General features: G+C 64.2%; 1 protein-coding gene across 1 annotated transcript in view; it reads left to right on the top strand.

Moving 5' to 3' along the window:
* Positions 1 to 16,318, top strand: part of MAP2K5 (mitogen-activated protein kinase kinase 5) — a 76,330-nt gene extending 60,012 nt beyond the window's left edge. The window contains exons 10-12 of the mRNA XM_048482086.1: positions 13,658 to 13,726; positions 13,821 to 13,902; positions 16,178 to 16,318. Coding sequence (XP_048338043.1) covers positions 13,658 to 13,726; positions 13,821 to 13,902; positions 16,178 to 16,290 — 264 coding nt within the window. The 3' untranslated portion in view covers positions 16,291 to 16,318. The remainder of the gene's footprint in view (positions 1 to 13,657; positions 13,727 to 13,820; positions 13,903 to 16,177) is intronic.
* The last annotated feature ends 912 nt before the right edge of the window (positions 16,319 to 17,230 follow it).

Genomic DNA, 17,230 nt, shown 5'->3' with positions numbered 1-17,230 from the left:
GGGGGGGGGGGGTGGGGGGGGGGGGGGGTGGGGGGGGGGGGGGGTGGGGGGGGGGGGGGGTGGGGGGGGGGGGGGGTGGGGGGGGGGGGGGGTGGGGGGGGGGGGGGGTGGGGGGGGGGGGGGGTGGGGGGGGGGGGGGGTGGGGGGGGGGGGGGGTGGGGGGGGGGGGGGGTGGGGGGGGGGGGGGGTGGGGGGGGGGGGGGGTGGGGGGGGGGGGGGGTGGGGGGGGGGGGGGGTGGGGGGGGGGGGGGGTGGGGGGGGGGGGGGGTGGGGGGGGGGGGGGGTGGGGGGGGGGGGGGGTGGGGGGGGGGGGGGGTGGGGGGGGGGGGGGGTGGGGGGGGGGGGGGGTGGGGGGGGGGGGGGGTGGGGGGGGGGGGGGGTGGGGGGGGGGGGGGGTGGGGGGGGGGGGGGGTGGGGGGGGGGGGGGGTGGGGGGGGGGGGGGGTGGGGGGGGGGGGGGGTGGGGGGGGGGGGGGGTGGGGGGGGGGGGGGGTGGGGGGGGGGGGGGGTGGGGGGGGGGGGGGGTGGGGGGGGGGGGGGGTGGGGGGGGGGGGGGGTGGGGGGGGGGGGGGGTGGGGGGGGGGGGGGGTGGGGGGGGGGGGGGGTGGGGGGGGGGGGGGGTGGGGGGGGGGGGGGGTGGGGGGGGGGGGGGGTGGGGGGGGGGGGGGGTGGGGGGGGGGGGGGGTGGGGGGGGGGGGGGGTGGGGGGGGGGGGGGGTGGGGGGGGGGGGGGGTGGGGGGGGGGGGGGGTGGGGGGGGGGGGGGGTGGGGGGGGGGGGGGGTGGGGGGGGGGGGGGGTGGGGGGGGGGGGGGGTGGGGGGGGGGGGGGGTGGGGGGGGGGGGGGGTGGGGGGGGGGGGGGGTGGGGGGGGGGGGGGGTGGGGGGGGGGGGGGGTGGGGGGGGGGGGGGGTGGGGGGGGGGGGGGGTGGGGGGGGGGGGGGGTGGGGGGGGGGGGGGGTGGGGGGGGGGGGGGGTGGGGGGGGGGGGGGGTGGGGGGGGGGGGGGGTGGGGGGGGGGGGGGGTGGGGGGGGGGGGGGGTGGGGGGGGGGGGGGGTGGGGGGGGGGGGGGGTGGGGGGGGGGGGGGGTGGGGGGGGGGGGGGGTGGGGGGGGGGGGGGGTGGGGGGGGGGGGGGGTGGGGGGGGGGGGGGGTGGGGGGGGGGGGGGGTGGGGGGGGGGGGGGGTGGGGGGGGGGGGGGGTGGGGGGGGGGGGGGGTGGGGGGGGGGGGGGGTGGGGGGGGGGGGGGGTGGGGGGGGGGGGGGGTGGGGGGGGGGGGGGGTGGGGGGGGGGGGGGGTGGGGGGGGGGGGGGGTGGGGGGGGGGGGGGGTGGGGGGGGGGGGGGGTGGGGGGGGGGGGGGGTGGGGGGGGGGGGGGGTGGGGGGGGGGGGGGGTGGGGGGGGGGGGGGGTGGGGGGGGGGGGGGGTGGGGGGGGGGGGGGGTGGGGGGGGGGGGGGGTGGGGGGGGGGGGGGGTGGGGGGGGGGGGGGGTGGGGGGGGGGGGGGGTGGGGGGGGGGGGGGGTGGGGGGGGGGGGGGGTGGGGGGGGGGGGGGGTGGGGGGGGGGGGGGGTGGGGGGGGGGGGGGGTGGGGGGGGGGGGGGGTGGGGGGGGGGGGGGGTGGGGGGGGGGGGGGGTGGGGGGGGGGGGGGGTGGGGGGGGGGGGGGGTGGGGGGGGGGGGGGGTGGGGGGGGGGGGGGGTGGGGGGGGGGGGGGGTGGGGGGGGGGGGGGGTGGGGGGGGGGGGGGGTGGGGGGGGGGGGGGGTGGGGGGGGGGGGGGGTGGGGGGGGGGGGGGGTGGGGGGGGGGGGGGGTGGGGGGGGGGGGGGGTGGGGGGGGGGGGGGGTGGGGGGGGGGGGGGGTGGGGGGGGGGGGGGGTGGGGGGGGGGGGGGGTGGGGGGGGGGGGGGGTGGGGGGGGGGGGGGGTGGGGGGGGGGGGGGGTGGGGGGGGGGGGGGGTGGGGGGGGGGGGGGGTGGGGGGGGGGGGGGGTGGGGGGGGGGGGGGGTGGGGGGGGGGGGGGGTGGGGGGGGGGGGGGGTGGGGGGGGGGGGGGGTGGGGGGGGGGGGGGGTGGGGGGGGGGGGGGGTGGGGGGGGGGGGGGGTGGGGGGGGGGGGGGGTGGGGGGGGGGGGGGGTGGGGGGGGGGGGGGGTGGGGGGGGGGGGGGGTGGGGGGGGGGGGGGGTGGGGGGGGGGGGGGGTGGGGGGGGGGGGGGGTGGGGGGGGGGGGGGGTGGGGGGGGGGGGGGGTGGGGGGGGGGGGGGGTGGGGGGGGGGGGGGGTGGGGGGGGGGGGGGGTGGGGGGGGGGGGGGGTGGGGGGGGGGGGGGGTGGGGGGGGGGGGGGGTGGGGGGGGGGGGGGGTGGGGGGGGGGGGGGGTGGGGGGGGGGGGGGGTGGGGGGGGGGGGGGGTGGGGGGGGGGGGGGGTGGGGGGGGGGGGGGGTGGGGGGGGGGGGGGGTGGGGGGGGGGGGGGGTGGGGGGGGGGGGGGGTGGGGGGGGGGGGGGGTGGGGGGGGGGGGGGGTGGGGGGGGGGGGGGGTGGGGGGGGGGGGGGGTGGGGGGGGGGGGGGGTGGGGGGGGGGGGGGGTGGGGGGGGGGGGGGGTGGGGGGGGGGGGGGGTGGGGGGGGGGGGGGGTGGGGGGGGGGGGGGGTGGGGGGGGGGGGGGGTGGGGGGGGGGGGGGGTGGGGGGGGGGGGGGGTGGGGGGGGGGGGGGGTGGGGGGGGGGGGGGGTGGGGGGGGGGGGGGGTGGGGGGGGGGGGGGGTGGGGGGGGGGGGGGGTGGGGGGGGGGGGGGGTGGGGGGGGGGGGGGGTGGGGGGGGGGGGGGGTGGGGGGGGGGGGGGGTGGGGGGGGGGGGGGGTGGGGGGGGGGGGGGGTGGGGGGGGGGGGGGGTGGGGGGGGGGGGGGGTGGGGGGGGGGGGGGGTGGGGGGGGGGGGGGGTGGGGGGGGGGGGGGGTGGGGGGGGGGGGGGGTGGGGGGGGGGGGGGGTGGGGGGGGGGGGGGGTGGGGGGGGGGGGGGGTGGGGGGGGGGGGGGGTGGGGGGGGGGGGGGGTGGGGGGGGGGGGGGGTGGGGGGGGGGGGGGGTGGGGGGGGGGGGGGGTGGGGGGGGGGGGGGGTGGGGGGGGGGGGGGGTGGGGGGGGGGGGGGGTGGGGGGGGGGGGGGGTGGGGGGGGGGGGGGGTGGGGGGGGGGGGGGGTGGGGGGGGGGGGGGGTGGGGGGGGGGGGGGGTGGGGGGGGGGGGGGGTGGGGGGGGGGGGGGGTGGGGGGGGGGGGGGGTGGGGGGGGGGGGGGGTGGGGGGGGGGGGGGGTGGGGGGGGGGGGGGGTGGGGGGGGGGGGGGGTGGGGGGGGGGGGGGGTGGGGGGGGGGGGGGGTGGGGGGGGGGGGGGGTGGGGGGGGGGGGGGGTGGGGGGGGGGGGGGGTGGGGGGGGGGGGGGGTGGGGGGGGGGGGGGGTGGGGGGGGGGGGGGGTGGGGGGGGGGGGGGGTGGGGGGGGGGGGGGGTGGGGGGGGGGGGGGGTGGGGGGGGGGGGGGGTGGGGGGGGGGGGGGGTGGGGGGGGGGGGGGGTGGGGGGGGGGGGGGGTGGGGGGGGGGGGGGGTGGGGGGGGGGGGGGGTGGGGGGGGGGGGGGGTGGGGGGGGGGGGGGGTGGGGGGGGGGGGGGGTGGGGGGGGGGGGGGGTGGGGGGGGGGGGGGGTGGGGGGGGGGGGGGGTGGGGGGGGGGGGGGGTGGGGGGGGGGGGGGGTGGGGGGGGGGGGGGGTGGGGGGGGGGGGGGGTGGGGGGGGGGGGGGGTGGGGGGGGGGGGGGGTGGGGGGGGGGGGGGGTGGGGGGGGGGGGGGGTGGGGGGGGGGGGGGGTGGGGGGGGGGGGGGGTGGGGGGGGGGGGGGGTGGGGGGGGGGGGGGGTGGGGGGGGGGGGGGGTGGGGGGGGGGGGGGGTGGGGGGGGGGGGGGGTGGGGGGGGGGGGGGGTGGGGGGGGGGGGGGGTGGGGGGGGGGGGGGGTGGGGGGGGGGGGGGGTGGGGGGGGGGGGGGGTGGGGGGGGGGGGGGGTGGGGGGGGGGGGGGGTGGGGGGGGGGGGGGGTGGGGGGGGGGGGGGGTGGGGGGGGGGGGGGGTGGGGGGGGGGGGGGGTGGGGGGGGGGGGGGGTGGGGGGGGGGGGGGGTGGGGGGGGGGGGGGGTGGGGGGGGGGGGGGGTGGGGGGGGGGGGGGGTGGGGGGGGGGGGGGGTGGGGGGGGGGGGGGGTGGGGGGGGGGGGGGGTGGGGGGGGGGGGGGGTGGGGGGGGGGGGGGGTGGGGGGGGGGGGGGGTGGGGGGGGGGGGGGGTGGGGGGGGGGGGGGGTGGGGGGGGGGGGGGGTGGGGGGGGGGGGGGGTGGGGGGGGGGGGGGGTGGGGGGGGGGGGGGGTGGGGGGGGGGGGGGGTGGGGGGGGGGGGGGGTGGGGGGGGGGGGGGGTGGGGGGGGGGGGGGGTGGGGGGGGGGGGGGGTGGGGGGGGGGGGGGGTGGGGGGGGGGGGGGGTGGGGGGGGGGGGGGGTGGGGGGGGGGGGGGGTGGGGGGGGGGGGGGGTGGGGGGGGGGGGGGGTGGGGGGGGGGGGGGGTGGGGGGGGGGGGGGGTGGGGGGGGGGGGGGGTGGGGGGGGGGGGGGGTGGGGGGGGGGGGGGGTGGGGGGGGGGGGGGGTGGGGGGGGGGGGGGGTGGGGGGGGGGGGGGGTGGGGGGGGGGGGGGGTGGGGGGGGGGGGGGGTGGGGGGGGGGGGGGGTGGGGGGGGGGGGGGGTGGGGGGGGGGGGGGGTGGGGGGGGGGGGGGGTGGGGGGGGGGGGGGGTGGGGGGGGGGGGGGGTGGGGGGGGGGGGGGGTGGGGGGGGGGGGGGGTGGGGGGGGGGGGGGGTGGGGGGGGGGGGGGGTGGGGGGGGGGGGGGGTGGGGGGGGGGGGGGGTGGGGGGGGGGGGGGGTGGGGGGGGGGGGGGGTGGGGGGGGGGGGGGGTGGGGGGGGGGGGGGGTGGGGGGGGGGGGGGGTGGGGGGGGGGGGGGGTGGGGGGGGGGGGGGGTGGGGGGGGGGGGGGGTGGGGGGGGGGGGGGGTGGGGGGGGGGGGGGGTGGGGGGGGGGGGGGGTGGGGGGGGGGGGGGGTGGGGGGGGGGGGGGGTGGGGGGGGGGGGGGGTGGGGGGGGGGGGGGGTGGGGGGGGGGGGGGGTGGGGGGGGGGGGGGGTGGGGGGGGGGGGGGGTGGGGGGGGGGGGGGGTGGGGGGGGGGGGGGGTGGGGGGGGGGGGGGGTGGGGGGGGGGGGGGGTGGGGGGGGGGGGGGGTGGGGGGGGGGGGGGGTGGGGGGGGGGGGGGGTGGGGGGGGGGGGGGGTGGGGGGGGGGGGGGGTGGGGGGGGGGGGGGGTGGGGGGGGGGGGGGGTGGGGGGGGGGGGGGGTGGGGGGGGGGGGGGGTGGGGGGGGGGGGGGGTGGGGGGGGGGGGGGGTGGGGGGGGGGGGGGGTGGGGGGGGGGGGGGGTGGGGGGGGGGGGGGGTGGGGGGGGGGGGGGGTGGGGGGGGGGGGGGGTGGGGGGGGGGGGGGGTGGGGGGGGGGGGGGGTGGGGGGGGGGGGGGGTGGGGGGGGGGGGGGGTGGGGGGGGGGGGGGGTGGGGGGGGGGGGGGGTGGGGGGGGGGGGGGGTGGGGGGGGGGGGGGGTGGGGGGGGGGGGGGGTGGGGGGGGGGGGGGGTGGGGGGGGGGGGGGGTGGGGGGGGGGGGGGGTGGGGGGGGGGGGGGGTGGGGGGGGGGGGGGGTGGGGGGGGGGGGGGGTGGGGGGGGGGGGGGGTGGGGGGGGGGGGGGGTGGGGGGGGGGGGGGGTGGGGGGGGGGGGGGGTGGGGGGGGGGGGGGGTGGGGGGGGGGGGGGGTGGGGGGGGGGGGGGGTGGGGGGGGGGGGGGGTGGGGGGGGGGGGGGGTGGGGGGGGGGGGGGGTGGGGGGGGGGGGGGGTGGGGGGGGGGGGGGGTGGGGGGGGGGGGGGGTGGGGGGGGGGGGGGGTGGGGGGGGGGGGGGGTGGGGGGGGGGGGGGGTGGGGGGGGGGGGGGGTGGGGGGGGGGGGGGGTGGGGGGGGGGGGGGGTGGGGGGGGGGGGGGGTGGGGGGGGGGGGGGGTGGGGGGGGGGGGGGGTGGGGGGGGGGGGGGGTGGGGGGGGGGGGGGGTGGGGGGGGGGGGGGGTGGGGGGGGGGGGGGGTGGGGGGGGGGGGGGGTGGGGGGGGGGGGGGGTGGGGGGGGGGGGGGGTGGGGGGGGGGGGGGGTGGGGGGGGGGGGGGGTGGGGGGGGGGGGGGGTGGGGGGGGGGGGGGGTGGGGGGGGGGGGGGGTGGGGGGGGGGGGGGGTGGGGGGGGGGGGGGGTGGGGGGGGGGGGGGGTGGGGGGGGGGGGGGGTGGGGGGGGGGGGGGGTGGGGGGGGGGGGGGGTGGGGGGGGGGGGGGGTGGGGGGGGGGGGGGGTGGGGGGGGGGGGGGGTGGGGCCCATCAGCCCCTGCCACCATGGCCAATTGGCCATGGTGGCAGGGGCTGATGGGAATTGTAGTCCATGAACATCTGGAGAGCCACAGGTTGCAGACCCCTGGTCTAGATGTATCAGAAATCAGAAGTGGCTGGAGGGAGAAAGATGCACCAAAATCTCTTGCTACTCTGTGGTCCCCATATATTCCCGAAGGCCTCTCTGTCCATGGAACGTTTCTCCACCTTACCCAGAGGAGGGAAAAGCAGCCCACCCACAAACCGTGTGTTCAGTGGCGGAATGCCGCTCTGCAGCCGCTATCAATTTCCTCTGCTCTTAAGCTAGCATTTAAATGGTCCATTTGATTAATCATTTGTATACTGACTATCATACTTCCAGATTTCCTCTGAGTTGTACATACTGTAAAAGACAATTATGTCGCCACAGATTAAATAAGTGAATTAAAACGGAGTTGCTGCTTAATTTGACCTGTGATTTTTGCTCCCGCTCCCGTTAGTGGTACGCGCACCATTCCGGCAAATAGATGAAGTCATCCATGACAACCGGTGATGAATTGCCATCGCTATACTGTATATTTTAATAGCCTCTCACTAATTTAAATTGAGCACCGAGTAAATTATAATTCAGTCACTTGACTGCTTGTATTTAACTTGACAACTCATCCTTATTGTGGGAGAGAGGTGGGGAAAAGGGGCTCAGGTATTGCTTGCAGGGTTAACTCTTTCCTTGGGAAACGTTCCGCGTCGGAATGATCACAGACTGGGGACGCAGCGCGGTTTCTTTTGCCGCTCTTCCTTGATGTGAGGTGGAGGGCACCACGTTATCTGTTAAAAATCGGGAAACAGGACAAAAGCAGTGTGGCTCCCCCTCCCCTAAACCCCCTGTTCAGAGGTGGGATCCAGCAGGTTCTCACAGGTTCCCGAGAGTAGGTTACTCGTTATTTGTGTGTGCCGAGAGGGGGTTACTAATGGGTGATTTTCCCACGTGATTTTTGCCTTAGTTATGCCCCTCCTCTCAGCAGTAGCACGCAGAACTTGAAGCAGTCTAGCAAGAGGTGCACCAGCGTGCGTGGCAGTCTGTGCCTGCGTGCATTCGTTTCCCGCCCAAGGACCGGCGCAGCGGCTGCATCCTTGCCACAGCCCCGCCCAGGAATGCCCTGCCCCCGGAATGCCTGGCCACACCCCCGTCGTGCCCCGCCCAGCCCCATTGGCGCTATGCCACAGTTTGAATCCCACCACCACGGGAACCTGTTACTAAAATTTTTGGATCCCACCACTGCCCCTGTTCCATATTATTCCTCTTCTGGATTCTGTCCCATGCCAATAAATCTAAATATTGGATACCCACGTTGTAGCAGTGGATATTATTATCTATTTCTGTGCTCAGGGTAATTGAAACGATGTACGCTTTTAAGTAATTTGGGGCCCAGAGCTGAAGCTGTGTTTAATGTCGCAGCTCCGAGCATGGTTCCTTCCAACGAGCCCCAGTGAATTTGATGGGTTTTACTTATGGAAGTGAATGGGTTTAGGTGCACTTAACTCTTCATAGGGTCTGGCTGCAGTTTGAATTCTCTGCCTCTCCTTTTGATTCCCATCAATAACATTCTGGGTAAGGTACGTCGATCTCTGGCTCCCAATCTTGATCCTCTTTGATCTGAGATTGCAAACGCCTTAGCAGACCAGGTGCTCAGGAGCAACAGCCACAGAAGGCCCTTGCTTTCACATCCTGCATGTGAGATCCCCAAGGCACCTGGTGGGCCACTGCGAGTAGCAGAGAGCTGGACTAGATGGACTCTGGTCTGATCCAGCTGGCTTGTTCTTATGGCGTAGGAGGTTAAGAGCTCGTGTATCTAATCTGGAGGAACCGGGTTTGATTCCCAGCTCTGCCGCCTGAGCTGTGGAGGCTTATCTGGGGAATTCAGATTAGCCTGGGCACTCCCACACACGGCAGCTGGGTGACCTTGGGCTAGTCACAGCTTCTCGGAGCTCTCTCAGCCCCACCCACCTCACAGGGTGTTTGTTGTGAGGGGGGAAGGGCAAGGAGTTTGTCAGCCCCTTTGAGTCTCCTACAGGAGAGAAAGGGGGATATAAATCCAAACTCCTCCTCCTCCTCCTCCTCCTCCTCCTCCTCCTCCTCCTCCTCTTCTTCTTCTTCTTCTTCTTCTGTTCTTACATGTTGTTATGCTCATGAGCTGAATACAAGCAAAACAGGCTCCTAACAATTACTCAGCAGACACTCCACCTAGCCAGCCACAACCACGGTGTTTCGCAAACGTGCTTAGCCAACCCCCATGGCAAGCCTCGGCTCACGGACTTCTTGCCAAATAGTGCTGCTGCCAACATAAATGCTATTTTGAGCAGTGCATCGATACGGCATCCATGTTTTTTTCTTTGCACAAGTCCATTCTTAAAAATCAGCATTCCTGTAATTTACAGCAGCCGTTGAGCCTTTCCTTCTCTGTTTTGTGTGTGAACTGATACAACATCCTGTCTCTGGGACATCAGATCCACTCAATATTTTGTAAACGCTCCTGCTGTGATCGAGCTCTCGTGTCAGCCCAGGAAAGTCATCTCTTTTAGATATGACGGCGGGTTAAATTTTGTTTCTGTTTTAATGGGCGAAATTGATAGAGTGTTCCAGCAAGTTACTTTGTTTTAAGCTTTCCACCCAGGAAAAAAAAATGTAAGTGAATATTGTTGGCAAATGACTATTGATCTGGAGAAGTGTGTTAAATGTTTTCTTGGCAGCCCTTCCACTACAGTTACAATTTAGTTTAGGGAGAGCTTTTATAAATAACCCTAAAGCAAATTCTTGATAGAAACTGGTTATGCTCTCCCCGCTCAGACAGATGTCAATACTGTAAATTGTAGGCTTGGAAACGAGTTCCTTCTTTTTGTGTGCGTGTTTCTTTCTCAGCCACATGCTGTTGTGGACTGCGGGTTGTGTTGTTTTTGCAAAGCACGCTTGAGCCTCAAATTACTAGTTCCGTTCCTGGGTGTCGGTGGCAGCTGCTCTCACACTGCTGCTGCTTCTGACACGGTTGGCCATCTTCTATACCAGTGGTAGCGAACCTATGGCATGGGTGTCAGAGGTGGCACTCAGAGCCCTCTCTGTGGGCGCGTGCAAACAGAGTTGGCCCCCTCCCCCACACATCTAGGCTGGCCTGGGTCGCTGGGCTCAAATATTAGCATTAAACCTTAGACCTAGTTTTGGGGAAGCAGTGTAAGTAACCCTGTTAAGCACTGTTAAACCCCACTGATTTTCATTCAAAGAAGTAAAGTGCAATCCTTTACCTAGGAGTAAGCTCAGTTGCTGGCAATGGGGCTTGCTTCTGAGTAAACCCTCCTAGGGTCGTGATCCACCCATTGGAAGAGTTGCATGGTTGCTTCAAAGCAAAGCCACTGACTACCACCAAGCTTACTCCCGAATAACGCAGGCCTCAGAGCCAACCATTTTTTCTAAACTAAAACCTCAGTATTCAGGTTACATTGCTGTGTTGGCACTTTGCGATAAATAAGTGGGTTTTGAGTTGCAATTTGGGCACTCGGTCTCGAAAAGGTTCGTCATCACTGTTCTATACGCTCAGGGGCCATAGTATTCTCCAGGAATCCAAGTCATTGATAAAAATATTGAATAGCACTGGGCCTAGGACAGAACCTTGTGGTACCCCACTAGTCACTTCTCTCCAGGATGAAGATGAGCCATTGATGAGGACCCTTTGAGTTCGGCCAGTCAACCAACTACAAATCCATCTGACAGTAGCCTTGTCTAGCCCACATTTTACTGGCTGGCTCGTAAGAATGTCATGGGGCTTTGTCAAAGGCCTTACTAAAATCAAGACATGCTATGTTCACAGCATTCCCTTTGTTTACCAAGGTTGTCAACCCATCAAAAAAAGAGTTAAGATTAGTCTGGCATGACTTGTGTTGGAGAAACTGATGTTGACTTTTAGTGATCGCAGCATTCCCTTCCAAGTGCTTACAGACTGTCTCCTTAATGATCTGCTCTAGAATCTTTCCTGGTATTGATGTCAGGCTGACTGGACAGTAATTATTTGGGTCCTCTTCTTTTCCCTTTTTGAAGATGGGGATAACATTAGTTCTCCTCCAGTCCAATGGGACTTCTCCTCCAGGAGTTCTCAAAAATTATAGCAAGCGGTTCTGAGATTACTGCTACCAGTTCTTTTAATACCCTAGGATGTAGTTCATCAGGCCCTGGAGATTTGAATTCATTTAAAGTTGTCAGGCATTCCTGTACTACCTCTTTACTTATTTCTTGCTGAATTTTCCCTACTATATCTTCTGTTCCATTTCCCCCGGTTGAGCACTGTTTTCCTTTCAAGAGACTACCGAGGCAAAGAAGGTGCTGAGTAGTTCTGCCTTTCCTCTGTCCCTTGTTAGTATTTTGCCATCTTTTCCACGCAGTGACCCTTCATATCCTTTTTCTTCCTTTTGCCTTTTTGATTGCTTTTAACCTCCCTGGCAAGCCTTAGCTTATTCTGAGCTTTAGCTTTTCTGACTTTCTCCTTGCACATCCTGGCTATTTGTTTGAATTCCTCTTTGGTGATTTCCCCCTTTTCCCATTTCTTGTACATGTCCCTTTTAAATCTCAGCTCAATTGAAAGTTCTTTAGACCTCCATCCTGGTTTTCTTAGACACCTCTTATTTTTCCTTCTAATTGGAGCTGCTTGAAATTGTGTCTTCAAGATCTCACATTTAAGAAACTCCCATCCTTCTCTCTCTTTTTTATTATTTATTTATTTATTATTTAAATTTATAGACTGCCCAATCTCCAAGGGGCTCTGCGCGGTGCACAACATCAACTATGTACAATAGTGACCATATGTACTAAAATTCATTAAAACCATTAAAGCCATGTAAACAGCGGTCAAAAACAGTAACAATAAAAATGGCGTCCCGCAACCCAATTCCTTTAAAACCACCCCAAAAAGAAGGGAGCAACCAAACTCCTCCCTAAAAATAGAAATAAGTATGCAAGAACAGATTATAAAAATAGGGAGCAAGAGAGCCAGGGAGCAAAGCAAAGAAGGGGCGGCGGGGGGGGACACTTTCCATGCCAGGGATCTCTGGGATCTCTTCTTAACCACGGAATCATACCCAGTGGCTTCCTAAGTTAACTGAAAACAGCTTTCTTAAAGTGTAGAATACGTGTCTGACTAGAGCCGGTGCGGTGTAGTGGTTAAGAGCATTGGACTCTAATCTGGAGAACCAAGTTCGACTCTCGACTCCGTCACATGAAGACTGCAGCATGACCTTGGGCTCATCACAGTTCTCTCAGAACTCTCCGAGCCCCACCTACCTCTTGAGGTGTCCGTTGTGGGAGCGGGGGGGAAGGAAGGGAATTGTAAGCTATTTTTTACTCCTTGTGGTAGAGACAAATACCAACTCTTCTTCTAGCCCAGGTAGTTCAGTAAAAATAGATTTCGTCCAAAAGTTTGTTACTAGTTGAGTTTCAAGGGTTAACAAGAGCAGAGGAAGCACTTTCTTTGGAGTTGCCCTGAACACAGCCAGAGAATGGTAACCAGCTGACGTTGGTTCGGGGGGGGGGGTGTTGCAGAGGGCGCTGGGGATGCTCTATCACAGTGGTGGCGAACCTTTGGCACTCCAGATGTTATGGACTACAATTCCCATCAGCCCCTTCCAATTGGCCATGCTGGCAGGGGCTGGTGGGAATTGTAGTCCATAACATCTGGAGTGCCAAAGGTTCGCCACCACGGCTCTATCACCTGCCAGTTCAGCTCACTCCATGTTCACCTGGGGCAGTCCTGTTCACAACCTGTATACAGGAACAGACTACTTGCAGCTTCTGATCTCTTGCTGTGAACATTTTACTGTGTAGCGGTGGGGGTGGTGATGCTGCCACAGGAGGTGGTGATGGCCACTCACCTGGATAGCTTTAAAAAGGGTTTGGACAGATTTATGGAGGAGAAGTCGATCTCTGGCTACCAATCTTGATCCTCCTTGGTCTGAGGTTACAAATGCCTTAGCAGACAAGGTGCTCGGGAGCAGCAGCAGCAGCAACAGAAGGCCATTGCTTTCACATCATGCACATGAGCTCCCAAAGGCACCTGGTGGGCCACTGCGAGTAGCAGAGTGCTGGACTAGATGGACTCTGGTCTGATCCAGCAGGCTAGTTCTTATGTTCTTATGTTCTAATGTGGTGGATCGGGAGCTATCTCCCAAGCGATCAGCTGGAAGTCATTTTTTTCCCTTGATCTCCCATCCTGGGAGCGTCGCTGTCTTCCACACTTCCCAAAATACAGCAAATTGAAGGGAGCGATCAGAACCTCATCTGATTTGCCTTCTGTTTCCCGCACCCCAGGCTACCATCTTAGGCTGCAGAGTAAAGGAGAGGAAACCAGTGTTTTCTCTCTTTTGCAAAGGAGGGCTCAGGGGCCCAGCTTCTGTCTCCATCCAGCTTGGGGGGGGCGGGGAGAGAAGCAAGCTTTTCCCCCCTCTCACTTTTGTAGTTTCACCATGTCATTATTCTCTGGGGCGTAGGGGTAGACCACAACCCAGATCCCAGCTGACACTCTGGTAAGCTGGTTCTTTGCACTTGCTCAGTGAGAGGTCGCAGTCTTGTGGGAGGGAGCAGCAGTGGTGTAGTGGTTAAGAGCAGGTGCATTCTAATCTGGAGGAACCGGGTTTGATTCCCAGCTCTGCTACTTGAGCTGTGGAGGCTTATCTGGGGAATTCAGATTAGCCTGTACACTCCAATGCACGCCAGCTGAGTGCCCTTGGACTAGTCACAGCTTTACGGAGCTGTGAGGTAGGCCCCACCTACCTCACAGCGTGTTTGTTGTGAGGGGGGAAGGGCAAGGAGATGGTAAGCCCCTTTGAGTCTCCTACAGGAGAGAAAGGGGGGATATAAATCCAAACTCTTCTTGTTTGGCATCTGTTTGAGACGCTCGACGGCAATCCGGACACATCCCTGAATGGCTCACAGTCTGATTGTGAGTGTCACACAAGTTAGGTTCAAGCGCCAGTTCGCTAAGAAATTCATGACCCCACCAGACCGTTGGTTATTATACACACATGCTCCCCACACCCAACCTAGTCAGTGCAACCCAAGGTTTTGGGGTTTCCAAAAACCCGTAATGTGGTTTAGGGCAAAGATTAATCTGCTTGGGAATGTGGTACCTGTGGGATATTTTTCTTTCTCAAGAAATAATGTCTAAATTCTCATTTTCAGGTGATCCCTTTAGACATTACACTGGAACTGCAGAAACAGATCATGTCAGAACTAGAAATTCTTTACAAGGTATGATCGTGTAGCGATGACGAGTTAATGTTCTTCTTCTGCGATTTGTCTCCGAAGTATGCTAGTGGATTCTCTTTTTTCTTTCTTCTTACAGTGTGATTCATCCTACATTATAGGCTTTTATGGTGCCTTTTTTGTTGAAAACCGGATTTCCATTTGTACTGAATTCATGGATGGTGAGTGAAGCAGGCTGAATATATTTTTTAAAAAACTCTTGACTCTTTAAAATGGTGTAATTGCCGAACCAATTTGAATGTTTGTTCAGTGCATATCCTAAAGACTCGCAAAGCCGTTTTCTACAGATGGTGCAACGTGCTGATATATTTTTTGGGAAGAAGATGTTTGAAAAATAATAGCCACTGTTTGCTAGCTTTAACGCATCAGGCGAGCAAGAGTTGTGATTACTTGATGTTAAGTATGTTACATTTTCTTGAGCGGAGTTGCATTGACTTTTATTGAAAATTTAAATAGAACAGAAATAAATGCTGGTTTATCTGTGGTTTGATACTTGCCACTTCTGTGCAATCTGTCTTCACTGACAAAACAGCTGTTCTCTCTTTTAATGTTTCAGTCACCAAAACGGATTTTCTTCTCAAGAAGCTTTCCCATTGTCCTGTGTGTTTCTTTATTTGCTTCGTTTATTTCTAGTCCACCTTTCCTACTGAGCCCCAAGGCGGGCTAGAGAGCACAGAGAGATAACAGTGTCATCATAACATGTAGGACACAGCATGGGTCATGTGACAGGACTAATCATAATATTAGTCACAACTGGAGAGTCCTGGCGAAAACCGCGCCAAACTCTTGATAATATGAGTGTGAGATCCCCATCCCCACAAGAGAAGCAGACAGTTCCACATTGTCCGGCCTGGAGTCTCTTCCCAGCCGCAAAACTCCAAGGCCATAGCTAGAACCTAAGAACATAAGAACATGCCAGCTGGATCAGACCAGAGTCCATCTAGTCCAGCTCTCTGCTACTCCCAGTGGCCCACCAGGTGCCTTTGGGAGCTCACATGCAGGATGTGAAAGCAATGGCCTTCTGCGGCTGTTGCTCCCGAGCACCTGGACTGTTGAGGCATTTGCAATCTCAGATCAAAGAGGATCAAGATTGGTAGCCATAAATCAACTTCTCCTCCATAAATCTGTCCAAGCCCCTTTTAGAGCTATCCAGGTGAGTGGCCATCACCACCTCCTGTGGCAGCATATTCCAAACACCAATCACACGTTGCGTGAAGAAGTGTTTCCTTTTATTAGTCCTAATTCTTCCCCCTTTTATTAGTCCTAATTCTTCCCCTAGTCCTAATTCTTCCCCCTAGAAGTGATAAAAACTGCACCTGTGAAAGCAATCCCCCCCCCCCCCCCCAACAGCACCATCATGAAACATATGAAGGAGCCTTCTGGGTCTTTCTGTCCTACTACTGATCTAATTCCTTTACAAGACTGTCCTGAACATTTTTGTTCGTCACATTTTGCAGTTGTTTGGATCAGGAAGGTATGCTGGACTGAGTTCCTCCACCTCTCTCAGACTGTGCAGTGGTGTAGTGGTTTAGAGCAGGTGTACTCTGATCTGGAGGAACCAGGTTTGATTCCCCGCTCTGCCACTTGAGCTGTGGAGGCTTATGTGGGGAATTCATATTAGCCTGTACACTCCAATGCACGCCAGCTGGGTGACCTTGGGCTAGTCACAGCTGTACGGAGCACTCTCAACCCCACCTACCTCACAGGGTGTTTGTTAGGGGAGGGGAGGGGAAAGAGTTTGTAAGCCCTTTTGAGTCTCCTGCAGGAGAGAGATAAATCCAACTTTTCTTCTTCTACCTCAGTGATGGCGAGCCTTTTTGAGACCGAGTGCCCAAACTGCAACCCAGAACCCACTTATTTATCGCAAAGTGCCAACACAGCAATTTAACCTGAATTCTGAGGTTTTAGTTAGAAAAAATGGTTGGCTCTGAGGCGTGCATTACTCGGGAGTAGGCTTGGTGGTAGTTGATGGCTTTGCTTTGAAGCAACCATGCAACTCTTCGAACGGGTGAATCACGACCCTAGGAGGGTTTACTCAGAAGCAAGTCACATTGCCAGCAACCGAGCTTACTCCCAGATAAAGGATCACAGTTTAGTTCTTCGCATGAAAATCAGTGGGGTTTCACAGCGCTTAACAGGGTTATCTACACTGCTTCCCCAAAACTAGGTCTTCGGTTTATTCTAATAATCCAGCCCAACGGCCCAGGCCAGCCTAGATGTGGGGGGGGGGGAGGGGGGCGATTTCCTCCCCACATGATGAACTCTGTGCGTGCCCACAGAGAGGGCTCTGAGTGCCACCTCTGGCACCCGTGCCATAGGTTCGCCGTCACTGTTCTACCTAGACCCGCTGTTTTTCTTACCCTACAGTGGGCTTTGCTGCTAGTGCTGGAACAAATCCATTTTTAAAAATATTAACTGGTATTTCGTCTGTTGCAGGAGGCTCGTTGGATGTGTACCGAAAAATTCCAGAACACGTGCTTGGAAGAATAGCCGTGGCTGTAAGTATTTTTCGAACCATAGTTTGTGAATGTTATGCACTCGCGTCCTGAACATTTTGTACAGGCTGCAAAGCGAGGAGACCCAACAAAAATCATACAGGTGGCCAAAACTACCACTTTCAGACAATCTACCAGCACGAAGGGAAGATTGAGAGATAAAAGTCACCTTTGTTGTTGCATCCATTGTTAAATTCCACAAGGCTTCTATCTCGTATGTGCATCAAAATAAACATGGCGATTTCCATTACGTTTATTTGCTAAATTTCGGCACACATCTATGATTGCCATTTGCAAATTGCTCTTCCTTTCCTTTTAATCGTTGCTGTATGATCCACTGTTAGCAGTGATGCTGATCTTAACAGTTCTTTCGCTTTTGTGGCAAACCATTCAGTTCCAAATTCAGACCTTCCCAAAGTGGTTTATTTATTTACTTAAAACAGAGGTCTTAAAACTATGGCCCTCCAGATGTTCATAGACTACAATTCCCTACCATTTGGCCATGCTGGCAGGGGCTGATGGGAATTGTAGTCCATGAACATCTGGAGGGCCATAGTTTGAAGACCTCTGACTTAAAACATTTTAATGCCCGTTCTCCACCCAATCAGAGTCCACAAGGAGGTGAACATCAGAAACATGAAAACATTTAAGCAATGGAAAAATGCAATTGAAATTGTGAAGTAATTCAATTAAAAATACATGAACAACACTGTAAGGAGGGCTAGCAACCATTATTGGGGGTATGCTAGACGAAACAAAGAAGTCTGTACTTGCTAGTGAAATATACTGATAGAGGGAGACAGGTGAATATCCCTGGCGAGGGAGTTCCGGAGTTTTGGTGCCGCTACCAAGTACGCCCTTTTTTTGGCATCGTATATTTTGGGGGGGGGGGGGGGGCAATTGAAGCAGGGCCTCTAAAGGTGACTGAAGTGTGCAGTTAGGTACTGGTGTAATATTTGTGGTTTTGGACATGTATGATACTTATAACAAGACT

Source organism: Sphaerodactylus townsendi, linkage group LG17, assembly GCF_021028975.2.
Source record: "Sphaerodactylus townsendi isolate TG3544 linkage group LG17, MPM_Stown_v2.3, whole genome shotgun sequence".
NCBI classification, from domain to species: domain Eukaryota; kingdom Metazoa; phylum Chordata; class Lepidosauria; order Squamata; family Sphaerodactylidae; genus Sphaerodactylus; species Sphaerodactylus townsendi.
This window is presented reverse-complemented; position numbering and strand designations above follow the sequence as displayed.